Raw genomic sequence first — 26,683 nt, 5'->3', positions numbered from 1 at the left:
GGTTGCGCTCCAAGTTATGTCCCCCTTATTTGTACTGTGCAAACGCATAGTGTGATGTACTATAAAGGTTTATCTTCGTCATCATCACCATTAGTGTATGCAATAATCGAGAAGCTCCAAAGTTATAGGTACATAATGTATTAGTTATTGTGCTGCCCCAACATGGCCTTTAATTATTAAAATTAATTTTATTCAAAATATAAAAAATCCTGTAAAAATTAGCTTTAATCATCATGAAAGGTGGAAAGGATTTTTGCTATTAATCTATTTATCTGTTTCCTTTACTTATCAGCTATTTTCTTCTAAACCGCTTAGAGGCAATTTGCAATTTGCGGTATACAAATATCTTATTATTATTATCCTGCTAGTTTGGAGAATTATCTATCCGTTAGTTTTCTTCACATGTTTTCGTAATCTTCCCTTAGTCAGGAAGGGGATACAGACACAGATTCCCCCCCCCCCCCCCCCCCCCCCCCCCCCCCCCCCCCCCCCCCCCCCATATCCAGATGGCGTGCGCGCTTTGATGACACATCCCGCCATAATCAGCTGACCGCTCGAGTCGAGTCGCGAATGTAAACAAACTTCCATTATGCTGAGGACGAGCAAAGCAACGCAAAAGCACTTCCTTAGTACGCCGCTCTGCTCCGTGGACTAACAACTGTTGCAGCACCCGACTACCGAAAAGATCTGTTGCAAAGGCCAGGGAGGAGAGGCATTGTTTTCGCCAATATTTTGCTTTATTCTGTGAATTTAGAATAAAAATGTCTGAGGAAAACTTCTTCGATAATCTAAAGAAAGATGTGTCTTTTAGTGGAAACCGTGAAAAAGAGGCAGCGTGCCTGAAACGCTACAACAAAAGAGGGTGAGAAACGCTTTTGTTTAAAACTAAGAGCCTTGATAATTTTATAATCAGATTTATAGTGTAGTGCACGCTTGCAGTGCAGTGTGGATTAGACGGAAAGCTTCAGTCTGATATCAACGGCTGTTTCGCTGACTGCACTACACTGTACATCTGGCTAGAGGTCTATGCCCGGCCCCCCCACTCAGTGTTATTTAGGGTACGCATATGCTCGTTCCCTCTTTTTGAAAGTACCCCCTATCTGAGGACAGCCAACATTTCCGAACCCCCCTTTCGCGGGCTTTTTGCGGGCTTTTCCTGCCTTGGAGACCCCCCTAAATCAGGAAAAATGCTCAATGTACCCCCCTAAATTCGGAATAATTTCTCAGGAGTCCGAAGAGATTAGAGAAAAGAAGAAAAAACACCCCCTTTTTAAAGAAATATCCGGGTGAAAAGTCAAATACACCCCTTTTTTTACAATTCTCGGGCCGGACTTTGTCGCACGAAAAGTACCCCTTTACCGGACATTTTGGCAACACGCATGCGGTCATTCCGAAACCTGAGTGGGGGGGCCGGGGGTCTATGTCAATTTTATTAAAGAATTCCCCATAAAATACGGTTATATTTAGCTTTAGATGTAAAAGAAACTGCTAATGTTATTGGATGTTAACTCTAATCTTATTTAAATTTGTTGACAAAAAATTAAGGCATAAAATAAAAACAAGTTATTTAAAAGTGAATAAGTGATGTCTGATAAAGAGTAATTCAGTATGTGTATTTTAGGTCAACGTCTTTGGTTGAACCAGATCTTATAAGTTATATTGTCACACAATGATTTAGTCCAATAAACCCAATTTCCAACGCTACATTTTTGATGAGGAATACATTTATTAAACGACGATGTATTATATTAAAAATGCTTAATAATGTCCGGAGTGATTAACTTTCTTTCATCATATGCCCATCCAAGCAAGGCTTTTATCTAATGGATTTTGAACAGTTAATTAATTACAAATAATTTTATAAGCAACTTTGGCATGTTATTGTGTTAGTCTGGCAACTGTGCTCAGTCATCAATGACTTTTGGCTGTATAACTACATGTATGAGGCTACAATGACTTTTGTTTCTGCATGCGCATGTTACTGCAAAGCTTGACTTCCCTTGCTCATATGGTAAACTGCAGCATTTAAAAAAAAACCACCAAACAATGTACTGCGCACAGCTAAGGTCCAACAAGTGAGAAGTGATCCTACAAGTGTGTGTATTCACCAAGCTGCATGTTATAAAATACATCTGAAGCTTATTACACTTTGGGCATTAGGCCTACAGTACAGTATTACAAAGAATAAATGATATTTAAAAACAAATACAAAATCTGCCATTGTTTACCATATCACATCTGAATGAGGCTGTAGTAGTCAAAGTACATTTCTAGTGAATGTACATGTAGCCTGTTTTCTTTCTTTTATTTTTTTGGTATTATTATTATTTTTTTTGTTGTTACTTTACTTTGAAATAATTATCTACTGGTAGTATGAAATGATTTGTACTTCAATTTTGATCTTAGTCTAAAATACTGTATGGGATATCCTAGTGGGAGTAATCACATGATAAAAGTGCCTGTACTTTGAATGGTATTTGACCCATAGTGCAATGTCAATTGTATGCAAATCATGTTGAAACAGAGCACCTCTTATTTCCTTGACACATGCAGACGTATGGACTACTCTTCGTGTTATGATTCAAAGAGGCAAATTTTGTCAGGCTATTTAATTACTAGCTTGAGTCAAGAAGCTTGTGTATTGACACAGGCTTTAAAATTTGTAAAGGGTTTATTTCTTATTCTGTTTACTTGTCAAGACATTCCCTTGATACAAAGACCTGTATGTCATACCCTAACCCCCAACCAACAAATAGACTTATTTTTCTGTCTGTTTACTTTAATTAAATGTACAGTACCTCTACCTTTACCCCAGTTTCTGGAGCCTGGATAGTCTTGGAAGTCTGGCTTCCAGTATTGTAAGCCCATACACTGTATGTAGTCACTTTGTACATTTAATTCCACTTTCTCCACTTCCTTCCCCTGCTCTTGACACTCTCATTTCCTACCTTATTCCAATTTTAATTTAAAAATCCACTTTCTTTCTTTTTCTCCTTTTTTCCTTTTTTCCCTTTTTTTTCTTCCCTTTTTTCCTCCTTTTTTTTTCTTTTTCCATTAATAAAAGATATGCCTTAAATCCTCCCTGTTTTCTTCCTTTCTTTTTCGCTCCATCAGATCCCTTTTCATTCCCCATCTTCAGCATCAGCATCAGTATACGGAAGTGTGAGGTGATCCTGTTGAAACTTCTGGTCGTTTTCTACCTTTTTTTACACCTTTTCTACCTTTTTTATTTATTTTTCTTTTTTCATATTCCTTTCTCTCATTGTCTATCTCTTTCCACCCTGTGGTCCCCTCCTTTCCTTTTATATTTCACTAATTAACTTCTCTATTTTTCTCTCTCTGTTATTTCACCCTTGAATAGGACTACATGTACATGTACATGTATGTGTACATGACTACACATAAACATGTACGTGTATGAGTACACGTTCACATGCCTTTGTCGAGGACGCTCATAAGAAAAGAACCTTCATTTAGAGGACCACTAGCAAAATTAGGATGTCCTCGGTTCGAAAACCCTGTAAATTACTCAAAATTTGAAATGAATATGTACAATGGTATATTCAGTATTGAGGTGCTTCATTCCAAATGGAAAAGTACATGTCCTCTATTATGCAGTAATTTTCCAACTTTCCCTTGGATATTACATGTGTCCAGGATGTCATACAACATACATGTATCCTCAAATATTTTTGAGGATGAATATAATATTATCAGGTGCAATATATGTAGATTGAGCCAGTCAAAATACTAGATTAACTTTACATGCTTCATTTAGTAATACATCAACAGTAAGGCCATCTAGGGGGTACCATTCCTGATAATCAAATTGTGATGTGTTTGATCTTTGAGTTTGTATTGTTTTTAAAGGGATATGGGTGAGTGCCCACTTGTCGCTTGATTGGCTGGTTGCCTTCCAATCCATTAATGCAGCTCAGTGTTACGACTAAATTAGTACATTATGAGCAACTGGATGGGCAGCTGGCCAACCATCAATACTAGCAATTAGTGTTCATGGTATTTTGTTAAGGGTAGTCTCGAGTCCAGGCGATGACAAGAGGTAAAACTGCCCAAAACACAAGAAAATAAACAAGTTATGCCTGAAAAGAAGTCATTGTAAGGCCTACAGTATGTAGACATGTATGTAGCCTATAGCCATGTTTGCTAAAAGTTGTTGATTGATAATTACACTTGAAGCATAAAAGATGAAGAATATTTTAAAGTTGATGTATCTGAAACATCTGTACTTCAACCCTTCATTGGCTTCCCATAAAAGAAAGAATTCTCTTAAAGCCTTCCATGATCAACAATGCCACTATACAGTGTGTCCCAGAAAAAATGAAACCGAGAATTATCGGTGTTTAATCATAACTTAATAACAATGACACATACAAATTCATTTTCACTGGCTGCCTGCCGTAGCAACAAACAGAGTTGACAAAAGACTTAACTCTGTTTCGTTGACGATCAGCCATGCTTGTTAGGGCAGGTAGCCAGTGGAATGGATTGGTTTGATAAAATTATGGAAATGTAAGCATTAATTACTTTAAACAAACAGAACTTTGTGATTCCTGGCTAATTTTTACTGATTGAGGTGTCATATGAAAGGGCAGAAAATGAACCTTCTAGAAATATGATTTTCTCTTTGTAATTCAGAAACTGTTTGCCAAATCACTTTTAAGTACCCTTTCTTTAAATTGTTTTTAATCACTCATGCATGAAATATGCATCATATGACTTCCATCAAATGAAAGAGGAGGATCTAAGCTTTACAAATATGTGTCATATAGTAATTGTTATCGTGATTAAGTTATGATAAAACATCAATAATTCTCGGTTTTGTTTTTTCCGGGTTGCACTGAATGTTAAAAATTGCCTTACATTTCACAACCCATCTCGTCCTAATCATTGCACTTCTAGGGATCCTGTTCTTACCATTCCAAAGATTTTGTAGCAAAGCTGGTAATCGCAAATTTATTGTAAGATTTGTAACAGCATCCAAAGAATGGGACAGTATATCCCATATTTCATCAAATCAGCTCATTCCAAAGACCAAATTATAAAATTCTTGAAAATATATATCTCTTCCCAGAATAGTTTAACTCGATCCGTTTAATTAATTCCTTTCATTTGTACTTATTTTACCGGTAAGTTTAGTTTATATCATGTATAATTTATTTTGTAAACACTATAGATGTAGTACCCTGTATGTAATGTATTAAGAGTGTATTTAGTGCCAGCAGGGCTCAAATTAATTTTTTGTCCACGGGGTCTCTTCCCCCGAAAAAAGAGCTCCCGTGAGCCTTCTCACGGGGGCTCTTTTATTACTGACGGGGGCTCTAAATACAAATATCTATTGAATTGGTACCTATGATACTCCTCAATTATTTGCTATTTCATCATTATCATTTCAATCAGCATTTTCCCTCTTACAAATTTACAAGCTACATAGCTGTTACTGGCCTGTGTATATAATATATACGCATACAACACTGATCTTTATGATGTCTTTAACGTGACATATCTTCTTCTCCCCTTGCAAACGAAAAAGAAAACATGGTCATTAAAAGGGATTAAGCGACAAATAATGATTGTGATTCAAATTGATGCGAATATTTGTTTGAATAAGCACTATTATTCACCCGAATCATTTTTGTAAAAACAACTTTTACAAATCTCAGCCATGCCTACTGAGTTGAGACGTTCCATTCAATTTAAAATACCCATTACATAATACACTTCTCCTAATCTCAAAGTGATCTTACAGCACAGTGGCAGAATTGAATGGCTGAGATTTGTAAAAGTCGTTTTTACAAAGAAGATTCTGGTGAAAAGCATTGCATATTCAAAAAAATCCTTGCATCAATTTGAATCACAATGATTATTTGTCGCATGGTCCTTTTATTAAATAACCTTGTTTTCTGTTTTGTTTGCAGAGTGAGAAGAAGCTATGTCACGTTAAGAAATCATAAAGATCAGTTGTATTATGCGTATAAACATATGATACCAGAACAAATGTTGATTATCAGAATGTCATTTTGGAATACCTCTATACAAATACCACATTGTCTTTAGCCCGAATTAGTATTAGTATGATCCAATATAAAGCTATTATTCTTTATTTAATTCAGTATAATGCTTTTCCTCAAAAATAGTTTTGCTATTTTTTTAGTATTGAGACGCTAAGAAATGGTTTCAAATGTACATTACACAAACCCTGAACCATTGCAAAATGATGTTGGTTCTCTCTCTCTCTCTTTATTTTAATCATGCATTATCAACTACATATAAAGCAGCAACCAAAAACTTAGGGTTATCTGAGATAGGTGAAAGTAAGAGTTAAAAAGAAAGTCATGCTAAAACGGCGCTTCACTTCCCCTCGCCCCCTGAAAAAAATAAAATAGATTAGTAGTCCTCCTCTCCAGAATAAATAATTACAGTGCTTATATAGCGCCTAACACTTACTTTGTCAGAAGTCTCTAAGCGCTCTACAATAATGCAGCATAATTACCCTGGCTTTAGCAGTGCAGCTGTTACGCGCGCTGCGTTTCAAGGAATAAATTCCTACCAGGTACCCAGAATCCCCCTTCCCCCCCCCCCCCCCCCGCTTTAATATCACATTTTCTCTTGGCAGCCCAAGGGGGCCGGGGGGGGGGGGGGGGTGGGAGGAGGGGGTTAAACCCCCTACCCCCCCCCCCCCCCACCGTAGATCTGCCCCCGTATCATATCATTCCACGCAGGGGTGGCGATCCCGGGGGACGGGGGGGACATGTCCCCCCCCTCAATTTTTTTAGGGGGGGATCGTCCCCCCCTGGGAATTTGAAAAAGTGCAAAACAAATTGTATAGCATATACTGAATAATGACTGCAACACACTTTTAGACTCTGGAAGGCCCAAGAGTGCAGCGTTTAGACTAATAAAATTGCAAAAAAAATCTCGCTCGGTCGCTACGCTCCCTCGCATAACATCCTCGTAAAAAAAATGCGCATTTTGTCCCCCCCGGTCATTAACAGAAATTGCCACCCCTGATTCCACGACATTTTGGTCTTCCTCTTCTCCTCAAAAGGAACTTTTAGATTTGCGTGGACGTGGACGTGGACGTGGACGTGTTACGTCCTTTTAAGGCACTGGCAATCACATGTGACGTCCTTTTAAGCACTGGCAGTGCCTTAAAAGGAGGTCACACGTTGCAGTCCACGTTCTCATCGTGCAAATCTAAAAGTCCCTAATATTGATTTACTGGTCGAGGTTCATTATTTGCTGACAACGAAAAACTTCTCCAGGTCATGACCATGTTTCTGCCCTTGCCCGATCGCCTCCAGCTCCAGCAGACATGGCGCGGCAGCGTGCACACGCACCGCTACTAACGGCGCAGTAGGCCTATAACCACTGCTGACGGCGGCACTGCACTGCGAGCTGAATCGGTAATAATAGGCCTACTCATAAAACGAGAAATCTTGCACGCTAATCTTAGTTCCATTTCATTGGTTTAAGGTTTGAAAATTGAAACTCAATATTGTGTTAAAATTATAACAGAAAAGATTATCTTTATTTTATAATTCCACCGGGGCGATTTTTAATTTTGCAATCGCCCCCGTGAGCAACCTGACGGGGGCGATTTTGTAGCTCACGGGGGCGAATCGCCCACCGCCCCCGTCTATTTTGAGCGCTGAGTGCCAGTTATTATTATTATCAATCTTTATTGTTACATCTACTTGCACATGAAGACATGAAGACATGTTGTGTGTGTGAGTATGTATGTATTTGTTTGTTTCTATGTGTGTTCATTAAGTATTTTTTTAAAGTCATGAATATTCAATGATTATAAGTTTAAAAGGAGAGCGAAAAAAGAAAAAAGTCAGAATGAAAAGATTCACTCTGGGTTGTTTTTGTACTAATAGAACCCTGAAAAAAATACATTAGCTGTTGCTAGGTCGGACAAAAATTTACATAGATTTAAAGGCCATATACATGTATCATTAATAAATCTCTTTCTTTGTTCTTGATTTTTGTTCTTCCTACAGAGATGGTGTGCTAGACCTAGAGGAGTTCCACATGATGTGCCTGGATCTCTTTGTAGAAGATGGCAAGAGCTGTGCTCTCTCAGAAACACAATCAAGACAGATATTTGAACAGCTAGATGAAAATCAGGTACTTCTAAAGGAAGAAAGGGTGATATGTCCCGATTTTTCACTATGAATACGGCAGTACGTTTTTTGTATGTTTTGTTACGTTTTTTTAATATTTTTAAAAAAAATTTGATTTTTTTTTTTTTTTTTTTTTTTAATTTAATTTTTTTTTTTAGTGACGTTTTTCTTAATTTCTGATCATGGGCCTTGTGTCGTAAGTGTATTATGCACCTACGTCTTCAAACGATGCACGCAGAATGGTGATACGGGCCCAAAACTGCGCACATTGCGAACAACCCACATGTAATGTATGCATGTCGCGCTCTGATCCGGGTATGTATACATGGTACTGCCGTTTTTTTTAAGCTGCTCGATTGGGCGATATGTTGAGGTGAGAGATTTTTTCAAAAATACTGTTTTTTGCTCTTAAGAATACTTTTTTTTGTCGAAGAAGGTTGGCATCTCTGTGATAAGGAGCAAAAAGGGAGGTATATACTTGGGGGTGAATACTGAATAGTTGTGGAGGAAGAGTGTCTGAGGGTTAAGAAATCCTGTGGATGGAGGGGAACAATGGGTGGAAGTTGAACGAGGCCTTTTTCCAGAGGGTCCAGAGGATAGTTCAGGGGATAGGTGTTTTATGAGGACAATTTTTCTTTCTTTTGAAAGTCCTCTTATTTTATTGAAATGACAAAATGTGGAATGATAACAAAATTAATGGAGAAATAGAGGTTTTTCTCATTGAATACCGGTCCTATTTGAGTAAATCTTTTTATTACCAGTCTGTATCGTGTACTGTATGTAAGATATTTGCCTGCATGGAGTCACTTGTAATTCTTTCTATACAAATTTGTATTGATTCCTTCATTTTCTCTAGCTTTTAAAAGCATCTGTATCTCTGCAGCCTGTTAAAGAGCCATGCTAAATATTTCCCAATTTTTGTCATTAAAAAAAAATAATCAGCTTATACATCGAGGGTTCAGTGACACAAAGACGTAACTCCATATTTTGCCAAAATGAGTATGTGATATCAAAATGTTCAGAAAAATGTGTGCTTTCTAGGAAACACAAAGACTTTACTTCACCCAACACCCCATTGAAGTCAATGGCTAGTGAAACATCGACTTAACTCCTTAAGGCCCAAGTGCTCAGGGACACATAAACCACTTTTTCTCAAAATGGCCAAAAATGGAGTTACGTCTTTGTGTCACTGACTGCTCGTCATGTAGATACCCTATGTTTTCATTCATGGTATTGCCTTTGTTTTCCAGGACAACTACATTGACAAGGAGGAGTTTCACATCCTGTGGAGATACTGGCTTCCCATGGTGAGTAGAGTCAACTTCAATTTGTTAAAAGTATACTAAGCTTGAGATCACTCGCCCTGGGGTCTGTGGAACATGAGTACTGGCCGTAGCAGAATAAAATTGTCTTCAGTAGGTTGACAAGGAAGGAAACATCGGAACATGAGTAACGTAGCTGCTAGCAGAATAAAATTGTCTTCAGTAGGCTAACAAGCGAGGAAACATAACACAATAAAGAAGTCAGTTTGCATGTTTCAAGCCAAAAGGGCATTAAGCAATGGTTCTTAACAGAGTTAATGTCCTTCTGGCTCCAATTGACTTTGTTACAAAGATCAGTCAACTATCTTCAGCCAAAACATAAAATCAGAGTGTCATTTCTTTGAAAACATTGATATGTATTATTGAAGTATGTACATGTACATGTAGAAGTAGATGAAAACATGCAGTAAAAACTTCAAAAACATTATAATTTCACCATTATTGGAATAGCAAGGTCTTTTTCTCAAGCATTGCATTTTTTGCCAAGTTGAACTATTAAACAGTCCAACCTCTGTCATTACGAAATTTGTTTATTTAAAATGCAAATTTTGTTCAAATACATCTTTATGCAAGTGAGACTGTAATGGTTAATCTTCATGCCATATCATTTAAAGTAAGAGAGTGAGAGTGAGAAAGAAGAAAGAGAGAGAGAGAGAGAGAGAGAGTGAGAGTGAAAGGGGGGGGGGGGGTGTAAATTTAATACATGCACTTGTATATTTTGCAGATTACATTATTATAATGTCAAGCTTAAATTGTAATTATTATAATGGCAATATATGCAATGCCACTTCATGAGTGCAAATTAAACATTAGATAGCCCAATCAATTTATCTAATTGACTGAGAACAAAACTCCCTTTTGAAGGTTTGATCTCTCCGTGTACCGTGTATTGATTATTGTTTTTTAGCACCCGGAAAAAATTATAATCTGTAAGTTCCTCATGAAATCATCTAGATAACAGTTGCATTTTCCTGTTTGAGTACTGTCCAGGGTAGTGTTTATAGCCAGTAGTTGCCATGGCAACATACTGTCAACATACCTGCATTGGTAGGAACTATATCCTATTTCCTCCATTTGAAAGGTTTCATCAGTCTGTAAACAACGAGTTCAAGGTTGAAGATCCTAGGTTATTTCCCCATGAGGCATTTATATATCTGTATGTATATATAACCTACTTTTTATAAGTCAGTTTGTATTCCAAGTACAATTTTTTTTCCATTAATTTAAAAGAAGACATAGTTGTTATATTACCTACATTTTTTGTTTGTATTAACCAAATTTCATGACAAATTAAAAGTATTGCATGAAATTTAAAAAAAATGCATCACAAGACATCAATTTAATGGAAGGGATTAGTCCATTACTCCAAAGGCAGGAAAATAAAACATTATCTTTATTTAAAAAAAATCTATATAAATTCCTAGGTAATTATAGTGTAATAATATTTTTGATGCTTGTGATTTCAGATTCTTCAGGCCAAAGCAGCCCTCATAGCAGTAGATGTACAGAATGATTTCATAGATGGATCATTGGCATTAACTGATGCAGAAGCAATTGTGCCTGTCATAAACAGGTAAAATACAGGTATCTCATATTGGGACCTTCCACTAGACTAACAGCCCACTAGACCGACAGACCACAAGACCAACAGTAGGCAAGACCGACAATATCAGCCTGATGAACCCTTAAAAAAAGGCCTGTGAGACTGGCAAGGGATATCTGTCTCTTGGCCCTGGGTTGCAAGTCTCATGGGCCATCAGTCTCATGAGCTGTCCTATAACTTCTAGAATGCCTGGGAGATAGATTTTGTCAGTCTTGTGGGCTTTCACTGAAATTCGCTCTCGTGAGATGTTGCCACTCAATTTACATGCAGGATATGCTGAGATATATGTTATTTTTTATATTATTATGTATTATATATGTTATGAATCTGCATAATATGTTGTAAAGTATTGAGGAATTTCCCAATCCTGCTCTGCAGAAGGCATGATGCTTGCATGCCCAGTAGGGAAGCAGTTTCCAGGACTCTACACTTGAAGACAATTCCATATTGCTTTTAACTAAACCTAACTCTGTGAGGCTCCGGCTTTGTCAGGAGCATAACGCCTATGGGGTGCAGTAGATCATGCACCATAGCCTCACCGTTCAGACACTTTTTATGCACTACAAGTGACAAGGGTTTGTGCCTGCAGAGTAATATATTATTTAGTAGCACCTGAAAAGCTTTTAAGAGTACTATGATGTACTAGATTACTGATCATTTCGTATTCAAATTATATTCATTTTGTTTTTTGTTTTTTTTATTATTCCATTTCTAGAATTCTTGAAGATGAGAGCATGTTTGAGCAAGTCATCTACACATATGATTGGCATCCAGAGAATCACGTTTCATTCCACAAGAATGTCTGTATGAGAGAACTTCACTCCACATCAAAAGTGAGTTCAGTGGGGTGTTTCACAAGACTTGTCATCAGTGACAATTGATAATTGTTGTTATAAGCTCCTGAAATCCTTGCTTCTCATTGGTTATCAGCAGATTTGTCACTGATATTTGTCATTTGTCATTGAAAAAAAGGCTTGGTGAAACAGGTCCCTGTTCAGAGGCAGATCCAGGATTTGGTTTGGAGGGGGGGGGGGGGGGGGGGGGGGGTAGGGCACAAGTTTTGACACCCAAACAAATATTTAGTCCTTTTGGCAGGGAAAAAATATCTACACAATTCCAGGGGTTGCTTTTCAAGCTTGCTTGTATGAAAATAACATTCTTTTAGTCTTTAATTTGTTTTGCATTGAACTCTATGCAAATTTTTGTTGGGCTCTTTTATGACTTTCGGGGGCTAATTTGCCCCGAGTCCCCGTTTTTTTAATCTCCCTGCCTTTCGGGGTCCGTCTTGACTTGAACATTCTCATAGAAGCAGAATAAAAGTTATCATGTATGGGTTGATCTTACTTGGAAATATGAAGGAAAAAAAAGCTTGTCACATATTCCGATGTTTTCGGGAAGCTGCCATGTAAGCTACTAAGAAGTACAAATAAGGGCAAAATTTCCCTTTATTTTTACACAAAGTGTCCATGTATAGTGCAATGAAACTGGTTGATTGTGGTAGGTCTATGATTCTAACAACAAATTCTTCTTCTTTTGTGTGTGCATACAGACACACAGAGAGAAGGTTAATTGAAAAGGACATTGTCACAGGCAGATGATATATGTCGTGAAAAGCATATAGCAAACACCCTCATAATCTTATCTTTGTGAAACAATCCTATCTTTCAATGCCTTTTATGCAAAAATTATGTTAATTGCCACGGATCCACACTCGATTGTGATATAAAACAAACATTGACAAGTTTTAAGAGGCATTTTCCCTGTGTTGATGGCTAGACTGTAATCTGACCTGAGTTAAACAGATCTTTGTCAGCTTAGAATCACTAAGTGCCTATTGTACATATTGTAGTTCAATTGTGTCCCTCTGAGTAAAGTCAATATTTGGATAGAAATATCAGGTCCACTGTATGTGAGAGATGGCAAGACTATGGTGCACTCTTATTTGAAATCCTGATGTTATTGATAAGAGCAAGTGCTCCTATTGTAGGCTTTCATTTACAGTTATGAGCACCATCTCTTCTTTGAAAAAATGTATGCCCTTCAAAAACACTTTAATTTATGCCCATTGTTAACACACACATATGTAAGTCAGGCGATGGCATATTTAATCACAATGCCTTAAATCATTTTATGCGAAAAGTAATATACAGAATCATTTAAGTTCAGTCATTTTCCTTGTAATATTTACTTTTACAGCCTCATTGTTCTTAAATGAGCTAATGATTGTGTAAATAATTGGCTCATAAAAAAGGCTGAATTGTTTAATAGGTTTACACTGTATATACATTCCAGTTGTTAATTTAAATGGGCTTTGTGCATGCAGTATGGGGTACAGCAATGTGGCCCATTTGTCATTGCAATATGGGATTACATATAGGATTGTTGCATCATATTATATAACAGAGATAAATACAGATCTGTTTCCTTTCCTGGTTATTGTCTGTGGGATGCTACCTTGGTCTCCGGGCAAAATGTATATAGTTTAAAAATACTGTCAATGGAAAAGATTCAAGATAATAGCAGGGTTAAACAGGGGCAGCTCCAGGTTTTTTTTTAAAAGGGGGTATAAAGATTTTGTCAAGCAAGAAACAAACAAAAACTATATTTGGCTGTTGATTTAGACACACACACAAAAAATGTCTGACGAGCAAAAAAAAAGAAAGATAAGAAGGAAAAAAATGCTTTTTAAACAAAAGAAGAAAAAAAAAGGAGGAGAAAGGTATCAAAAACCAGGCGCGAACCCGTTGATAATTCAAAACCTGGAAATGCATAATAGTTCTAATGTACTAGATTATGAACCTTCTCCAATAATTTCAGTTTTTTTAAATTTTACAATGCAATCGCATCGCTGATCATTGAATACAACAACATGTATTGTTATGATTCTTGAAAAACAGTACTTTGATTATTGACGGAGCTTCCCTGTTTAAATGATACAAAATAAATGAAATAAATAAATGAATTTTTGTTCTTACATGTATCTGTAGATCACGCAGAAGGAGAAGGCTTGTGTCTTTGATACCGTAGTCTTTGATGGGCACGTCCCCATGGAACAGACGTTATGGCCGGCCCACTGCGTGCAAAACACACATGGGGCTAAGCTTCATGCTGATCTTAAGGTAAATGTACTTATAATAGTGCTTGTTTGTTCATGCCTCTGTCATTAAAGTTAAGTCAATTTCTTCACTGAATATGTTATACATACGCGTAGTCAAGGGAGATAAAAACTTAGGAATGTGATCTTCTTGAAATTTACATCTGTTGTCCATATGCATCCGCCATCCCTCTGTCAAGCACACAATGTTATGTTTGGGACTGTCTGCTTGACATATCTATAAAGTCTCCTTCTATTGCAATCTGGAAATCATTGAGATAGGAGCAGTAATTTAGTAGCAGCATTATTGCTGGAATACTCCCCAGGGAGTGGAGATTGTGCACACATTGTGTGCGGGCAAGCACTGAATCCAATGACCGGAGTAATAGTATATTTGTAAAGCGCTGAGAGACATTTGTATTAAGCGCTATATTAAAATTAAATATTACTATCATTATAAATATTATTGTATCACTATGTAGAAATATTCACAATATCAGTTAAAGGTAAAGACCAGTATTGGAAACGCCCCAATTTCAAAAAATGAAATGGAAGCTCTCATTACCAATCATGTGAAAGAATATGTTTTGACTAATACATGATGATAAAAAATTTGCCGGGAAACCGCCTACTAATTCATATATTTGGTAAATTTGTTTCTCTCATGGTCTGTGAGAGATATAGGGTAGTCTCATATACATCTTTCTGTGTATAGTGCTTGTAACTTTACGAAGAATGGGCCAAATTTCTTATCATTTTGATGATTCCAGAACCTTGCAGATGCTAGATGCTAGATGATCAACCTTTTCTGATCGATTCCACAACGTTTCTTTCACAATGCAATTGCATGACCATAACTGGTCTTTACCTTCAATGAAATAATCACAATATGCAGGCATTATAGAGGTGTCGTTGTCAAGTGGATATAAATCTCCTGACCAAACTACAAGGTACAGGGTTTGAATTTTGCCGCTCTACTAAATGTCCTTTGGCAAGACATTAATCTACATTTGCCACACGCGAACCAGGTGTAGTAAGTGGGTACCTGGTAGGATTCATTCCTTGAATGCACCGAGCGCTACAGCTGCTGGAGCTAAAGCGGGTTAAAAATTGCCAAAGTCCTTTGGCAGCGGATAGAGACGTTATACCGTAATGTGGTAGCAGAGCTGCGAACCATTCTGTTTTTGCCGGAATTAATCCGTTTTTTCCTCCAAATTACGGTATTACGTTTTTTCTTCATAAAATACATTTTTTAATAAATTTTTTTTTTTTAAATTTTTTTTAAAAAAACATACCGCACGTCAAATAACTGCCCTAAATTGGTGAGTTGATCACAAATTCAATAGAAAACTAATTTTAAAACATACTTGAAGAGAAAAATATTCTCAAAAAAAAAGAAACGCCGATAATACCAAAATAACTCCCCTAAAAATTACCTACTTGTATGGAAAAAACAGCATGATGAATGAACATTTCTGCATTGGAAGTGTATCGCGCGTGGTTGTAAGTTTCGTTTTAATGAATTCCTTTTTCTTGCTTGAAATTCCTTTTTTTTGCCATCGTGATTCCTTTTTTTGGTCGCACAAGGTTGGCAGCTCTGTGGTAGACACTATAAAATAACCGCATATTATAAGAGATGTACGTCTGTTGGATATGTCACTGGTCTGTGGACCACATGGTTCATGGTTGACCCGCCGTGGCACTAATGTCCTTTGGCAAAACATTAATCTATATTTGCCATTCCCCACCCAGGTGTAGTACATGGGTATAGAATTTATTCTTTAAATGCTTTGAACACCTTTGGGCAGCTGGGCTAAAGCCAAGGTAATAACAATATTTTGTAGGCACTTTGAGCATCCCCTGGGATAGATACATGCACATTATGATTCTACCTATTGTTACAATTTAGTATTAACTGTTTTTATTGGGTGAATTACCAGGGATAGTATATCTACTTTTAAAAATCTGGTTTGATTAAAAAAAGTTATGTTTGAAGAATTGTATTTGAGATTTTTGTTTATTATTCAAAAGCAATCTCATAAAGTTAATTTTGGATGAATTTAATTTCTCAAGTAAAATGTCTATTCATATCTTACCCTTCTTTGTGGAACCGATAGATTGTGAAGGACCACGTGGACATTTACAAGGGCTCGTGTGACCATGTCGACAGCTATTCTGCTTTCTTCGACAATCAGCGGCTCGCGCAAACAGACCTGGCGACGGTGCTGTGCAGTAAGCGCATCACGGACGTGTACGTCTGCGGTTTGGCAACGGACGTGTGCATCAGGCACACGGCCATTGATGCAGCAAGTCTGGGTTTCAGGCCATTTGTCGTGGATGATGCTTGCAGGGGGCAAACGAAGGAGAGTTGCGACAAGGCAAGGAGAGAGATGGAAGAAGCAGGCTGTATCATGATTTCATCTACGCAAGTGAGTAATGAAGTCTTTGTGAGTGGATTGAGATAATTATAAATCATGGATTCACGCAAAGTGAGAAAATTGTGAAAGTTATTTTTTGCTTACAGTCAGTAGAGTAGAAAGATTTGTTTCGGTAAGCTTTCACTTGCCATGCTGCAAGCTTCTTCATACCAATGTGATAGCTGGTGCTGTCGCTGAGGTAGTACGACGTTATGGTCAAATGGGATCGTACGTTGGAGAAAGAGTTAATTGGCCCAAATCTCTTTTCATGAATTTTGTCACATTGTACTGCCTCAGCAACAGTGCTAGCTACCAAACAGATCTTGAGAAGCCTGCAGCACCTAAATCAAAATCTTACCAGAACAGTAGTTTTTCTACTGATTGTGACTAGAACTATTTTTTAAGTTACATCACCAATCAAGAGAACCTCTTCAGTTATGTGAGACAATCTGTCTGAGAGTCTAACTGAATACATGTAGTGTAAGAAGAAGAATCCACATATTTAGTTGCCAGGTTAAGTGTTAAAGATAAAGACCAGTTATGGTCATGCGATTGTATTGTGAAAGAAAGGTTGTGAAATCGATCAGAAAAGGTTGATCACCTAGCAAAGATGTACTGCAAGGTTCTGGAATCATCAAAATGATAACAAAATTGGCCCAGTCTTCATAAAGTTATAAGCACTGTACACAAAAAGATGTATATGGGACTACGCACATGTGCGCGACACATGCATTTTTATCTCTCACACACCAATAGATAAACTAATTTACCAAATATATCAATTAGTAGGCGGTTTCCTGGCAAAATTGTTATCATTTATTATTCAAAACATATTCTTTCACCGTGATTGGTAATAAGAGCTTCCATTTCTTTTTTGGAAATTGGGGCATTTCCGTTACTGGTCTTTACCTTTGAGACCTGTTGTATGATGCATGCTCTGGGGACACTAGCTCTGCAGGCTTTTATCTACATTTTGAAAAGTTCCAAACTTCATCCATGGATTGAACACAATTAGTTGACCTAACTAAATCTTGTCTTAAACCCTAATTGCAACCCCTAACTCTTTAACCCTTCATGTTTGAATAATTGAAGCTCAGAGTAAATGGTGCTGGAGCAAAATGTTGGGTCACTCTATAGACATGTAAAATTATAATACTGAAAATGAATACAGACAAACATTATGGACCTGTACATACAGCTCTTACTATGATCTTGAATTATATATGGGCTTTGTAACAAAAGGAGCAATTGGAAGTATGCAATATTCTGCATTTGTGTAACTTCAATTTTAGTACTTTTGAACACTTTGAAAAGTCAATCATTAATTTTTTTAATGACTTATTTTACCAAGTTTATTTTATTAGTAAAATGTCAATAATTTTGAGCACTTGAAAAGTCATACATGATTTTTTTAAAAGAGAAGAGACATTATTACCAACTGGATTTATGAGTAAAATTTATTCTTCTATCATTGGTAGTTTGGAAGTCTACACCAGGCTAAACAATCTAACTGCGATCTTATTTGATTTTTTTCTTCTTCAATAGACTTGGTATGAACATTGAACCATATGAAATCTTGAGGTTCTTAATAGTTGAATCAATTTCAAATTGTTTATCGAAAATTCCCTGTTATGTATTTGATTTGGTAGGTCAAGTCAATGGTTGAAGCCAACACAAGGATGCCCAAGGCGGCTCTCCAAGCTGCGGAGAATGTCGCCCTCGCGAGACAGAAAGCAAAGGTCAAACTAGCGAGCATCAACGGGGACCACGGAGATAAACCATTATCCAATGGCTTCGACGCAGCGACTTCCAACCTTCTGGACTTATAAAAGGGGATTGAATGAAATTCAGAAGAAAATGCTTCTCCATGTAGTCATGGCAACATCGTATCAACCAAAATCACACTCTGAGATCAAGATTGCATATCCTCTCTGAGTGTGGCCAATTTGTGTCTTCATGATTACAACATATCTATGCTATGCCATACAATCAGTCATGCATATAGTAAGGATAGCTGTGTACCAACAAACAAATCACTGAGACCATATGTCCATCAAGGCATAAAGATTTCCAGCTGCTTTTGGTAAATTTACAGTTTACCGGTATATTTCAGATACCGTGTTCCTAAAATTTTGACATAAACGGACTTTGTGATACAGGTATTGTAACAGGGAGAATACGTACCATTTTAAGAAGCTTGATTGTGGTAGGGCTCTAGTGTAACTGTTGAACGAAGCAATGATTAAACCTTTTCTGAAATTATTAAAGAATGCTGCCTTTTTTCAAATTGGATGGAATTAATATATCGTTTATAGCCTGTTCTCTTATTAGATAATTTTTGGCCTTTCATGTCTCTTCTGTCTTCATACAGTTGATAGCTTTAATGATGAGCAAAGGAGAGTGGTACTAATTACAGGGATAATAGACTAATATAAATATCACTGTTTTTTACAGGTCTATTTTCTATAGAGTCTACAGGCATCTTTGAGGCATTTTTGACTTGTTTTATACTACCATGTACAAAGTAGTCACTTTTTTTATGTGGAGGGACTCAAAGGTCTCATGTAGACATACCTCTATTCTCTATAGTGTACTACACAATTATTTGATATGTATGTACAAGCTAAATCATGTTTTAATTCATGCCATTTACATAATTACTGTCATTCTATGTGCATGCATGTGTGATCATAAAAGGAGGATAAAAAGAAGCTCTAAAGTTCACCTCATTTACAGTACTAAAATACTTGTATGTACATAAGATCTTATAGGGTCAAAATAAGTTTGAAGAATACAAAATTGCTGCCTGATAATTTATGTAGGGGGCTTTATGACGTTTTGGAAACAGGCTAATTGTGCCAAGTAATCTTTCAACGTATTGGAAAAGTATGCACCATGTTAATTTTGAAAGACTTTCAAAAGAATTTTTCTTTCTCTTTTAACAATAAGGTTGTAATGATTTGTTTCTTTTCTAATTTACATGTTAATTAAAAGAGTTGTGTTGCTTGAAGAAGACACTCTTTAGGGAATCTTTGGTATTCTTATTGCGTAAGCAAATGGTACATTTTTTTGTTTTTTGCAGGGGCGTAATTTTTCATGGGCTAATTTATGCCTAACATCCCTGTTTAAGTCCATGTATCACTAAAGATTCTCTTTTCTTTATTTTTCAAATAAGCACAGAGATCATCTCTCTCTCTCTCTCTCTCTCTCCTCCCTTCTCTTTTTTACTTTGTCATTTGAAATGACTTTTAAGTGCTCAGATTAACTGTAGAACATAAAAATTGACATGGAGCCATTCAACCACCTTTTCATTCTACAAAGTTTATTTTAGCGCATGAAATAACTGAGAAAACACAAAATTCATATCATAACATGATTTATGTAAAAAGCCAGAACTTAGATCAAGTGAATTATGGGTATTTGAATTTATAGTATAGATGAATCTCGTTGAACTTTGTATCAAAAATATTTTGCTGCTGGAAGGTGTACTATTATATAGGAATAAATGATATGAAAATTGTTAATCAACATATCATTGGAGAGGGAACTAAAGATATTTCAAGATCATACGATAGGCAATATTTTTTTGCATGACACATGTACATGTAGTATCCTTTCTTGATTTAAATGCATATGAATAAGGATTTTTTTTCTTCTACGGGTCGGTGTAAGGAAATACATATTGTAAATTTTGATAGTATATGCAACTGAAAATTGGGTGACATTGAAGATAAAAGTACATGGAGTCATATGTATTACCAAAGAAATATTGTGTGTATATATATATATATATATATATATATATATATATATATATATATATAAAATTCAAAGTATTAAGAACCTGGTATTTACTATTTGCAATTATGACCAGCATCAATGATTCCCAATTATTATTTTGATTTGGACACAGGAGATTCAGTATGCATGATTAAAATATTGATATTCGTATTAAAATTTAGTCACTTTAGCTGAGAATATTTAGGAAGATTTGCTTTTGATAGTGAAAGCTGTGGCGGATTAACTTATTTTATTGTTTTGATATGTTTAATTGTAAAACATTAATATATTTAAAGTACATGTAGATGTAGATGATGAGCTGAAAGCCATTTTCTTCCATAAGTGGAAAGAAATCTTTAACACCCCATTGCACTTTATTAATGTCATTAAATGTGCAGAGCTTCGAACTGTATCTTATTGATTCTTATAATAATATGGATATATACCACCCAATGGGCTAGTAAACTTATTTCAGTTGAAGGTACTTGCAGGGTATCTTGCTGCGAAAGTAATTGCTTTTGTTGAAATGACCATATTTTACACCATAAAAAACAGATAGGAAACCTGAAAGTGAAAAAAGTTGTTAAATATTAACAATGAATCCCATTTAGGGGCAAACTGATATGATATATCGCTACCTTCCGTATCATTTCATTTTAAACTAAAAAAGAATAGCCTCAATTCTGTCATCTGTTTTCTTAGACTTGGTAATGATCTATTTCATAAACTGAAATCACAAATGGAGACACAATTTTAACCAGCATTTTTCATTAAAATAAAAATGTTCTTAAAAAAGAAAGTATGTACTGACAATGATGATCACGATTCACAACACTTAAATGCCATGATTTAATCAAGTAGATATAAGTGTGCATGCTCCTCAACAGAATATTTGATATTTAAGCATGATTGTAAGGCATATCATGTTCTAGATTGTAGGCTATGACATGTGAAGTGTGTGCCTTTACAAAGTCTCATGAATGTAAAATTAAGTTTTATAGGATTTTTGAGCCATCCACCACTCTGCTGTATTCCACATGTTTGTGCTCTTTTCAACAATCTGAGTGCTTTCAAATATTACCAATCATCTCACATTTCCATCTTGTTTTTGTCCAAGAAATTGTTTGTGTCATTCTTTTTGCAATCATTATCCAACCATTAAGTGCTTGTACTATGTGATTTTATCTCTATATTTAGGTGTTATCATTTTCATGTTCTTAATTGTTTAATGTGTTTGATGTTTAAGGTTTTTATGTGCTGTGATTTCTCTTTTAAGATTTGATTTTGTTGCCAAAAAATGTTCTTGTCATCAATTGATTTTAATAACCAATTGTAAATTATCAGAATGTTGCCTTCAGACCAGAGTTTGTGTTTTTCATGTACATACTGCAGCAGCTTATTACAATCCTCGTAATTATTCCAAATACATGTTTACCGCCTTAAATATTTTCCTATTAAAACTAGATGAGACAGATTAAACGCTTATTCACATGATTTACAATACAGTAAATCTTAGAGTTTCCTGCGTCTGTGTCTTGCCGTATTATGTCTGAAAGAGCCTTACAGGGGCAAGACTCTGATCTATATTATGATACATGCATCATCATCATCTGTCTTGCATTATTCAATGAATATCCTGAGTATCAGGCTATATTACTTGATGGATTGTCTTGCTTTGAAAATATTTGATTTTTCATATACTCCAATTTTATCAGTATTAAGTTTTAAACCATTATTGTCTTTTATGTAGGAAGCCCCACATACTAATTATTTTGTTTCACATGTATAGTATTACTGTACTGTTCATTACTTGATTGTATTTATACTTCTCCAACATTAGGTTATATACGATTTCATGTAAATTATCTTGTCAAGTAAATATTTCGTGAAATTCCTTAGATTCTTTTTTCTTTTACTTTTAGCCTCACTTCAATTAAGCAATTTAAATATGCATGAAAAGAATTTAAAATCAGCATTCACAAAATTATTTGATGTACCGTGCTAATGGGTGACCAAAATTTAGTTCAAGATATGAAAATCAGATTAATAGAAGGAAACCAAAAATGTTTACATCGTTTTTTGCAAGCCTTTCTTACCATTATACATGTATACTTATTTAAAGTCTTCTTTACTGTTCCTACCAGTCCTGTTTAGAATTAATATCAGTTAAAAGATGTTTGGAAACCTGGTATCAATATGTTTGCCACTGTAATTGCTCTTAGTTTAGAATACCATTACTTAATCTTTTCAAATGTTAAAAAGGACAGATTTTGTTTTAGGTAAATTTTTGGTTTCATTTGAAATCTGCAATATCCTTGTTAATAACTTTCTTCTATTGCTGAATGGTAATAAATTTCTGCCTTAATTACTTTTATGAAAAATGGAAAGATAATTAATTTTCCTTGTGCTCTCTCTCTCTTTCTCTTTTTTCATCATTTGATTGTGCATAAACATGCTGTTGATTTTTGAGTCAGTGTGGGTAAAGCAATTATTTATATGGAAACCTTGAAATATTCTATAACGTATAAAGTCATACAAATAATTTCATCAACTTAAAAAGCAACGTGTTTTACTTTGATTTGGTTCAGTTCATAAGATTGGCAATTGGTGTTGAAAAAATGATTATAGCATCAAATGTATGACATGTTAAAGATAAATACCAGTTTGGTCATGCGATTGCATTGTGAAAGAAATGTTGTGGAATCGATCAGAAAAGGTTGATCATCTAGCATATAAGTAATGGTGTGTAACTGCAAGGTTCTGGAATCATCAAAATGATAAGAAATTTGGCCCGGTCTTCGTAAAGTTACAAGCACTGTACACAGAAAGATGTATATGGGACAACGCACACGTGCGCGACACGTGCGTTTATCTCTCACAGTTCAATAGATAAACTAATTTACCAAATATATCAATTAGTAGGCAGTTTCCCAGCAAAAATGTTATCATCATGTATTAGTCAAATCATATTCTTTCACATGATTGGTACTAAAGAGCTTCCATTTCATTTTTTGAAATTGGGGCGTTTCCAATACTGGTCTTTACCTTTAAGTTTTTTAAAGTCATCACTGAGAGATTTCGTTTGATTATGCGTTACTCTGTATTTATGTATAAATATCAGTTGATTTTGTGAGCAGAAAATGGTAACAAAATGGAGATTATTGTTACAAATTGATTGATTAATCAATTTTTATGAACTTTAATAACTGCTTCATAATGTGTGCAATCAGTGCCCTCCCCCTCTCTCTCTCCCTCTCTCTCTCCTTCCCCCTATGTCTCCCCTCTCTCTCTCTCTCTCTCTTCCGCTCTCTCTCCCTCTCTCCCTCCCCTCTCTCTTCCACCTCTCTCTCTCTACATGATGTACATAATATATAATCAATAGTCGCAAATTTCATGCATTCATAAATTTAGCACTGAATGTTGGCTATGATTTGATTTGTCAATATTTTCTGGATTCATATCAACATTTTTGGAATTAAGGAAGAACTAAAATTGCTTGTTATTGTTGAATTACTCAGCTCATTGTCAATTTGGACCCCCTGTTTTTTTGACAATGCAGGGCCCCAATGTTCCCTAATTTTTTATGAAATTAAAAAAAAGTTATTTGATCATGGTCAATCATTGAAATCTGATAATTACACAGTTATTAAAATAAACCTACCAAACTACATAATACAATGAAATACTTGACCTAAAGTAGGGGAGTTTGATGTGGTGCACAATTGCACCCCTCGGTAAATAATCGAATAGTCCATGGCGATCATGGATATTCATGTTTTTGCACAAATTGCATATCAATAACGCTCAGCAAAATTACTCAAAATCTAACAATGATATCAACAATATCCTTTTATCATCTAATTATATTTCATGATTTGAGAGAGTGAAAGAAGATAAACATACTGTTCTTGCTTTTCCCGAATTCATCATGTAAATGAGAGAGAGAGAGAGAGAGAGGTCTGTATCTTTACCTTCATCTATACTCGTCAAACAGATTTTTATACAAGAAAATACATACAGGCTACTTACTATGATACACTCACACACACAAAAAAAACAGAACACGAATGTTATAATTTGATAAATCTGATATGTTATATCACTGAGTCTGACACATTGGATTCAATTATCTATAAACCACTTCGTAATTGGCTTATTTGGCTTTTTAGTGTGGTACGGTATGTCACTGAAACAGCTCCCGTAGGAATTTTGTGCCAAAATTGATTTTTTTTTTTTTTTTTCTTTCTTTTTTTCATTTTTGGATTCATTGGGGTCCAAGCTATCAGAAGTTGATGGGGTTCAAATTTTCCCGAAGACACCAAATTTCCCTATTGCGCTTTATATAAGCCATTTTGGCGCCCAATATGGACCCCCATGGAAGTGAAGGAGGGGTCTGAAAAAATTTGAACCCCATCATTTTGGGCCAATTGGGACCCTTTTGAAGCCAAAACAGCAACAAAAAAAAAAAACTTTGGCAAAAAAATCCTACGGGATTACACACCATACCGCACTAATTGGTGACCCCACAATTTCCAGAGCTTGTCAATGTAGATGATCTGTGCATAATTTCAACCACCGAAGTGATGTTCTATGATAGTTTTCGTCATTTAAAAAGAGTACTATCATCTATAAGCATCATAATAATTGCAACGCTGGTGCATAGATTAATATTGATTGCCTAATTATCACGAGCATTCATCTTGTAATATTCTGAGTCGCTTAATTGTTGCGCGATGCTTTTCCAATTGCCTTTGCTCATGATTATCATGCGCGCGCTGATTGCAACTTAAAAACGAACTGGCCCTGTTTCATAAAACTTTGATATCAATAACAAGTTACAAGCTTCTGTTATAAGCTACTGAAATCATGGCATCTGATTGGCTGAGAGCAAATTTGTCATAGACATTTAGCAGTTGTAATAGATAACAAGTTTTATGAAACGGGCCCTGGCTCATTTATTCGAGACGTCACGCTTCAAACTCTCTCCAAGAACTGTTCTTCCTCTTGAACGATGTACAGAAGCGTTATCACCAGTGCTGTTAACATTGCCGAACCAGTCAAGAGAACAGCTATCATACGGATCACCTTCAAGGCTACCGTTTGCCATTGAGCAACGATCGCATCCTTTATTTCCAGGTGGCGATCGTTCTTACGTATGTTCTCATTCGCCGATGGCTTCCGCCAGTCGGGGCCGACCGCACATTCGCCAAGTGTATCCTGCCAATGGGGTAGTAGACCGCTTTAGAAACGGTGCAGATTAGACTGGAGAGACGCCACTTCTTCACCCAGTTTGGACTAGATTGGACCGGTTGTGACTGCTGAGAACCAGTCTTCAACGTGGTGAGTTTTCGCAGACAATTGGGAACTGGTTGTTTGTCTTTGTTATAGGTACATAATGAAAATGGATGCGAAGATGGAAAATGTGCTGATGACCAGGTGATGACGATCGACGCGCCGAAAAAGCTTCCTAGCAAAGATAGGACCAAAAAAATAGGACGGGAATAACCCCCCCCCCTCCCCCCCCCCCCCCACTCAGTGTTATTTAGGGTACGCATATGCGTTTTCCAAGCGACTCAGCAAAAGTCCGGTGTGTAAAGTGAATACGGGTCGACCTTTTTCATTTGTTATACGAACCTTTTTCAGCACCCCCCCCCCCCCTTTTTCAGCAATTACGAGCCGGAGAGTTTTGGAACACGCATGGTATCCCTCCGTTCACGGAGGGGGGGGGGGGGGGGGGGGGGGGGTAAAAGCTTTAGTTGTAGGCCTCTTCCAAATAAGTTGAGTGTTCTCGTGGAATGTATCGTTCAATTTTGAGTTAGCATCTTCAAAGTCTAGTGTGTAGATGAGGTATGGATGCGTGTGCGTGTATGTGCGTGTGTGTGTGTGTGTGTGTGTGTGAGTAAGAGAGAAAGAGAGAGAGAGAGAGAGAGAGGGGTGCGGGAGCTTGCATGAGTATTAAAATAAAGGCATTCAAATTGATTTATATCTCGGGCCTCGGAGACCCGAATTGAAGCAGAGTGTTCCTAAAATACCCTGCATGGAGCCAGTCCTCAAGAAAATGTAGACCCGAAGTAAAAGTATTCCCACTTGCGTTGCTTTTATTTTGGTTTCGTTTATCCTAGTGCTCCGGGATGTAATATGCCCTACCCATAGGTAGCTAGTGACCTATGGCTTCCCTGAAACGTATGTATGTGACACCTGTTCTACACATTTTTACACAATAGCAGTGAAGGGATGTTCCTTTGTCTACCACAGTAATTGTTGAGGGTAGAATGAGGAAATGTATATTTTGTCCGCTTTCTTTGTCCGTCATATTCATA

General features: G+C 36.4%; 1 protein-coding gene across 1 annotated transcript; it reads left to right on the top strand.

Annotated features, from left to right (window-relative positions):
* Positions 1–528: 528 nt before the first annotated feature.
* On the top strand, positions 529–22,759 carry LOC764760. The gene is made up of 8 exons (XM_030980635.1): positions 529–862; positions 8,025–8,151; positions 9,398–9,454; positions 10,936–11,042; positions 11,788–11,905; positions 14,060–14,191; positions 16,284–16,595; positions 18,233–22,759. The coding sequence occupies exons 1-8, from the start codon at positions 762–764 to the stop codon at positions 18,410–18,412; spliced, it is 1,134 nt and encodes a 377-aa protein (XP_030836495.1). The 5' UTR covers positions 529–761; the 3' UTR covers positions 18,413–22,759.
* The last annotated feature ends 3,924 nt before the right edge of the window (positions 22,760–26,683 follow it).

The sequence above is a fragment of the Strongylocentrotus purpuratus genome, unplaced genomic scaffold, assembly GCF_000002235.5.
Source record: "Strongylocentrotus purpuratus isolate Spur 01 unplaced genomic scaffold, Spur_5.0 spur5_scaffold_11, whole genome shotgun sequence".
In the NCBI taxonomy this organism is placed as follows: Eukaryota; Metazoa; Echinodermata; class Echinoidea; order Camarodonta; family Strongylocentrotidae; genus Strongylocentrotus; species Strongylocentrotus purpuratus.
This window is presented reverse-complemented; position numbering and strand designations above follow the sequence as displayed.

Excerpts from the sequence above, each read along its gene's own strand:
- LOC764760 (XM_030980635.1), top strand. The coding sequence starts at position 762 with ATGTCTGAGGAAAACTTCTTCGATAATCTAAAGAAAGATGTGTCTTTT. Across the intron at positions 863-8,024 it reads AAACGCTACAACAAAAGAGG|AGATGGTGTGCTAGACCTAG; the intron begins GTGAGAAACGCT and ends TTCTTCCTACAG. Across the intron at positions 11,906-14,059 it reads AACTTCACTCCACATCAAAA|ATCACGCAGAAGGAGAAGGC; the intron begins GTGAGTTCAGTG and ends ATGTATCTGTAG.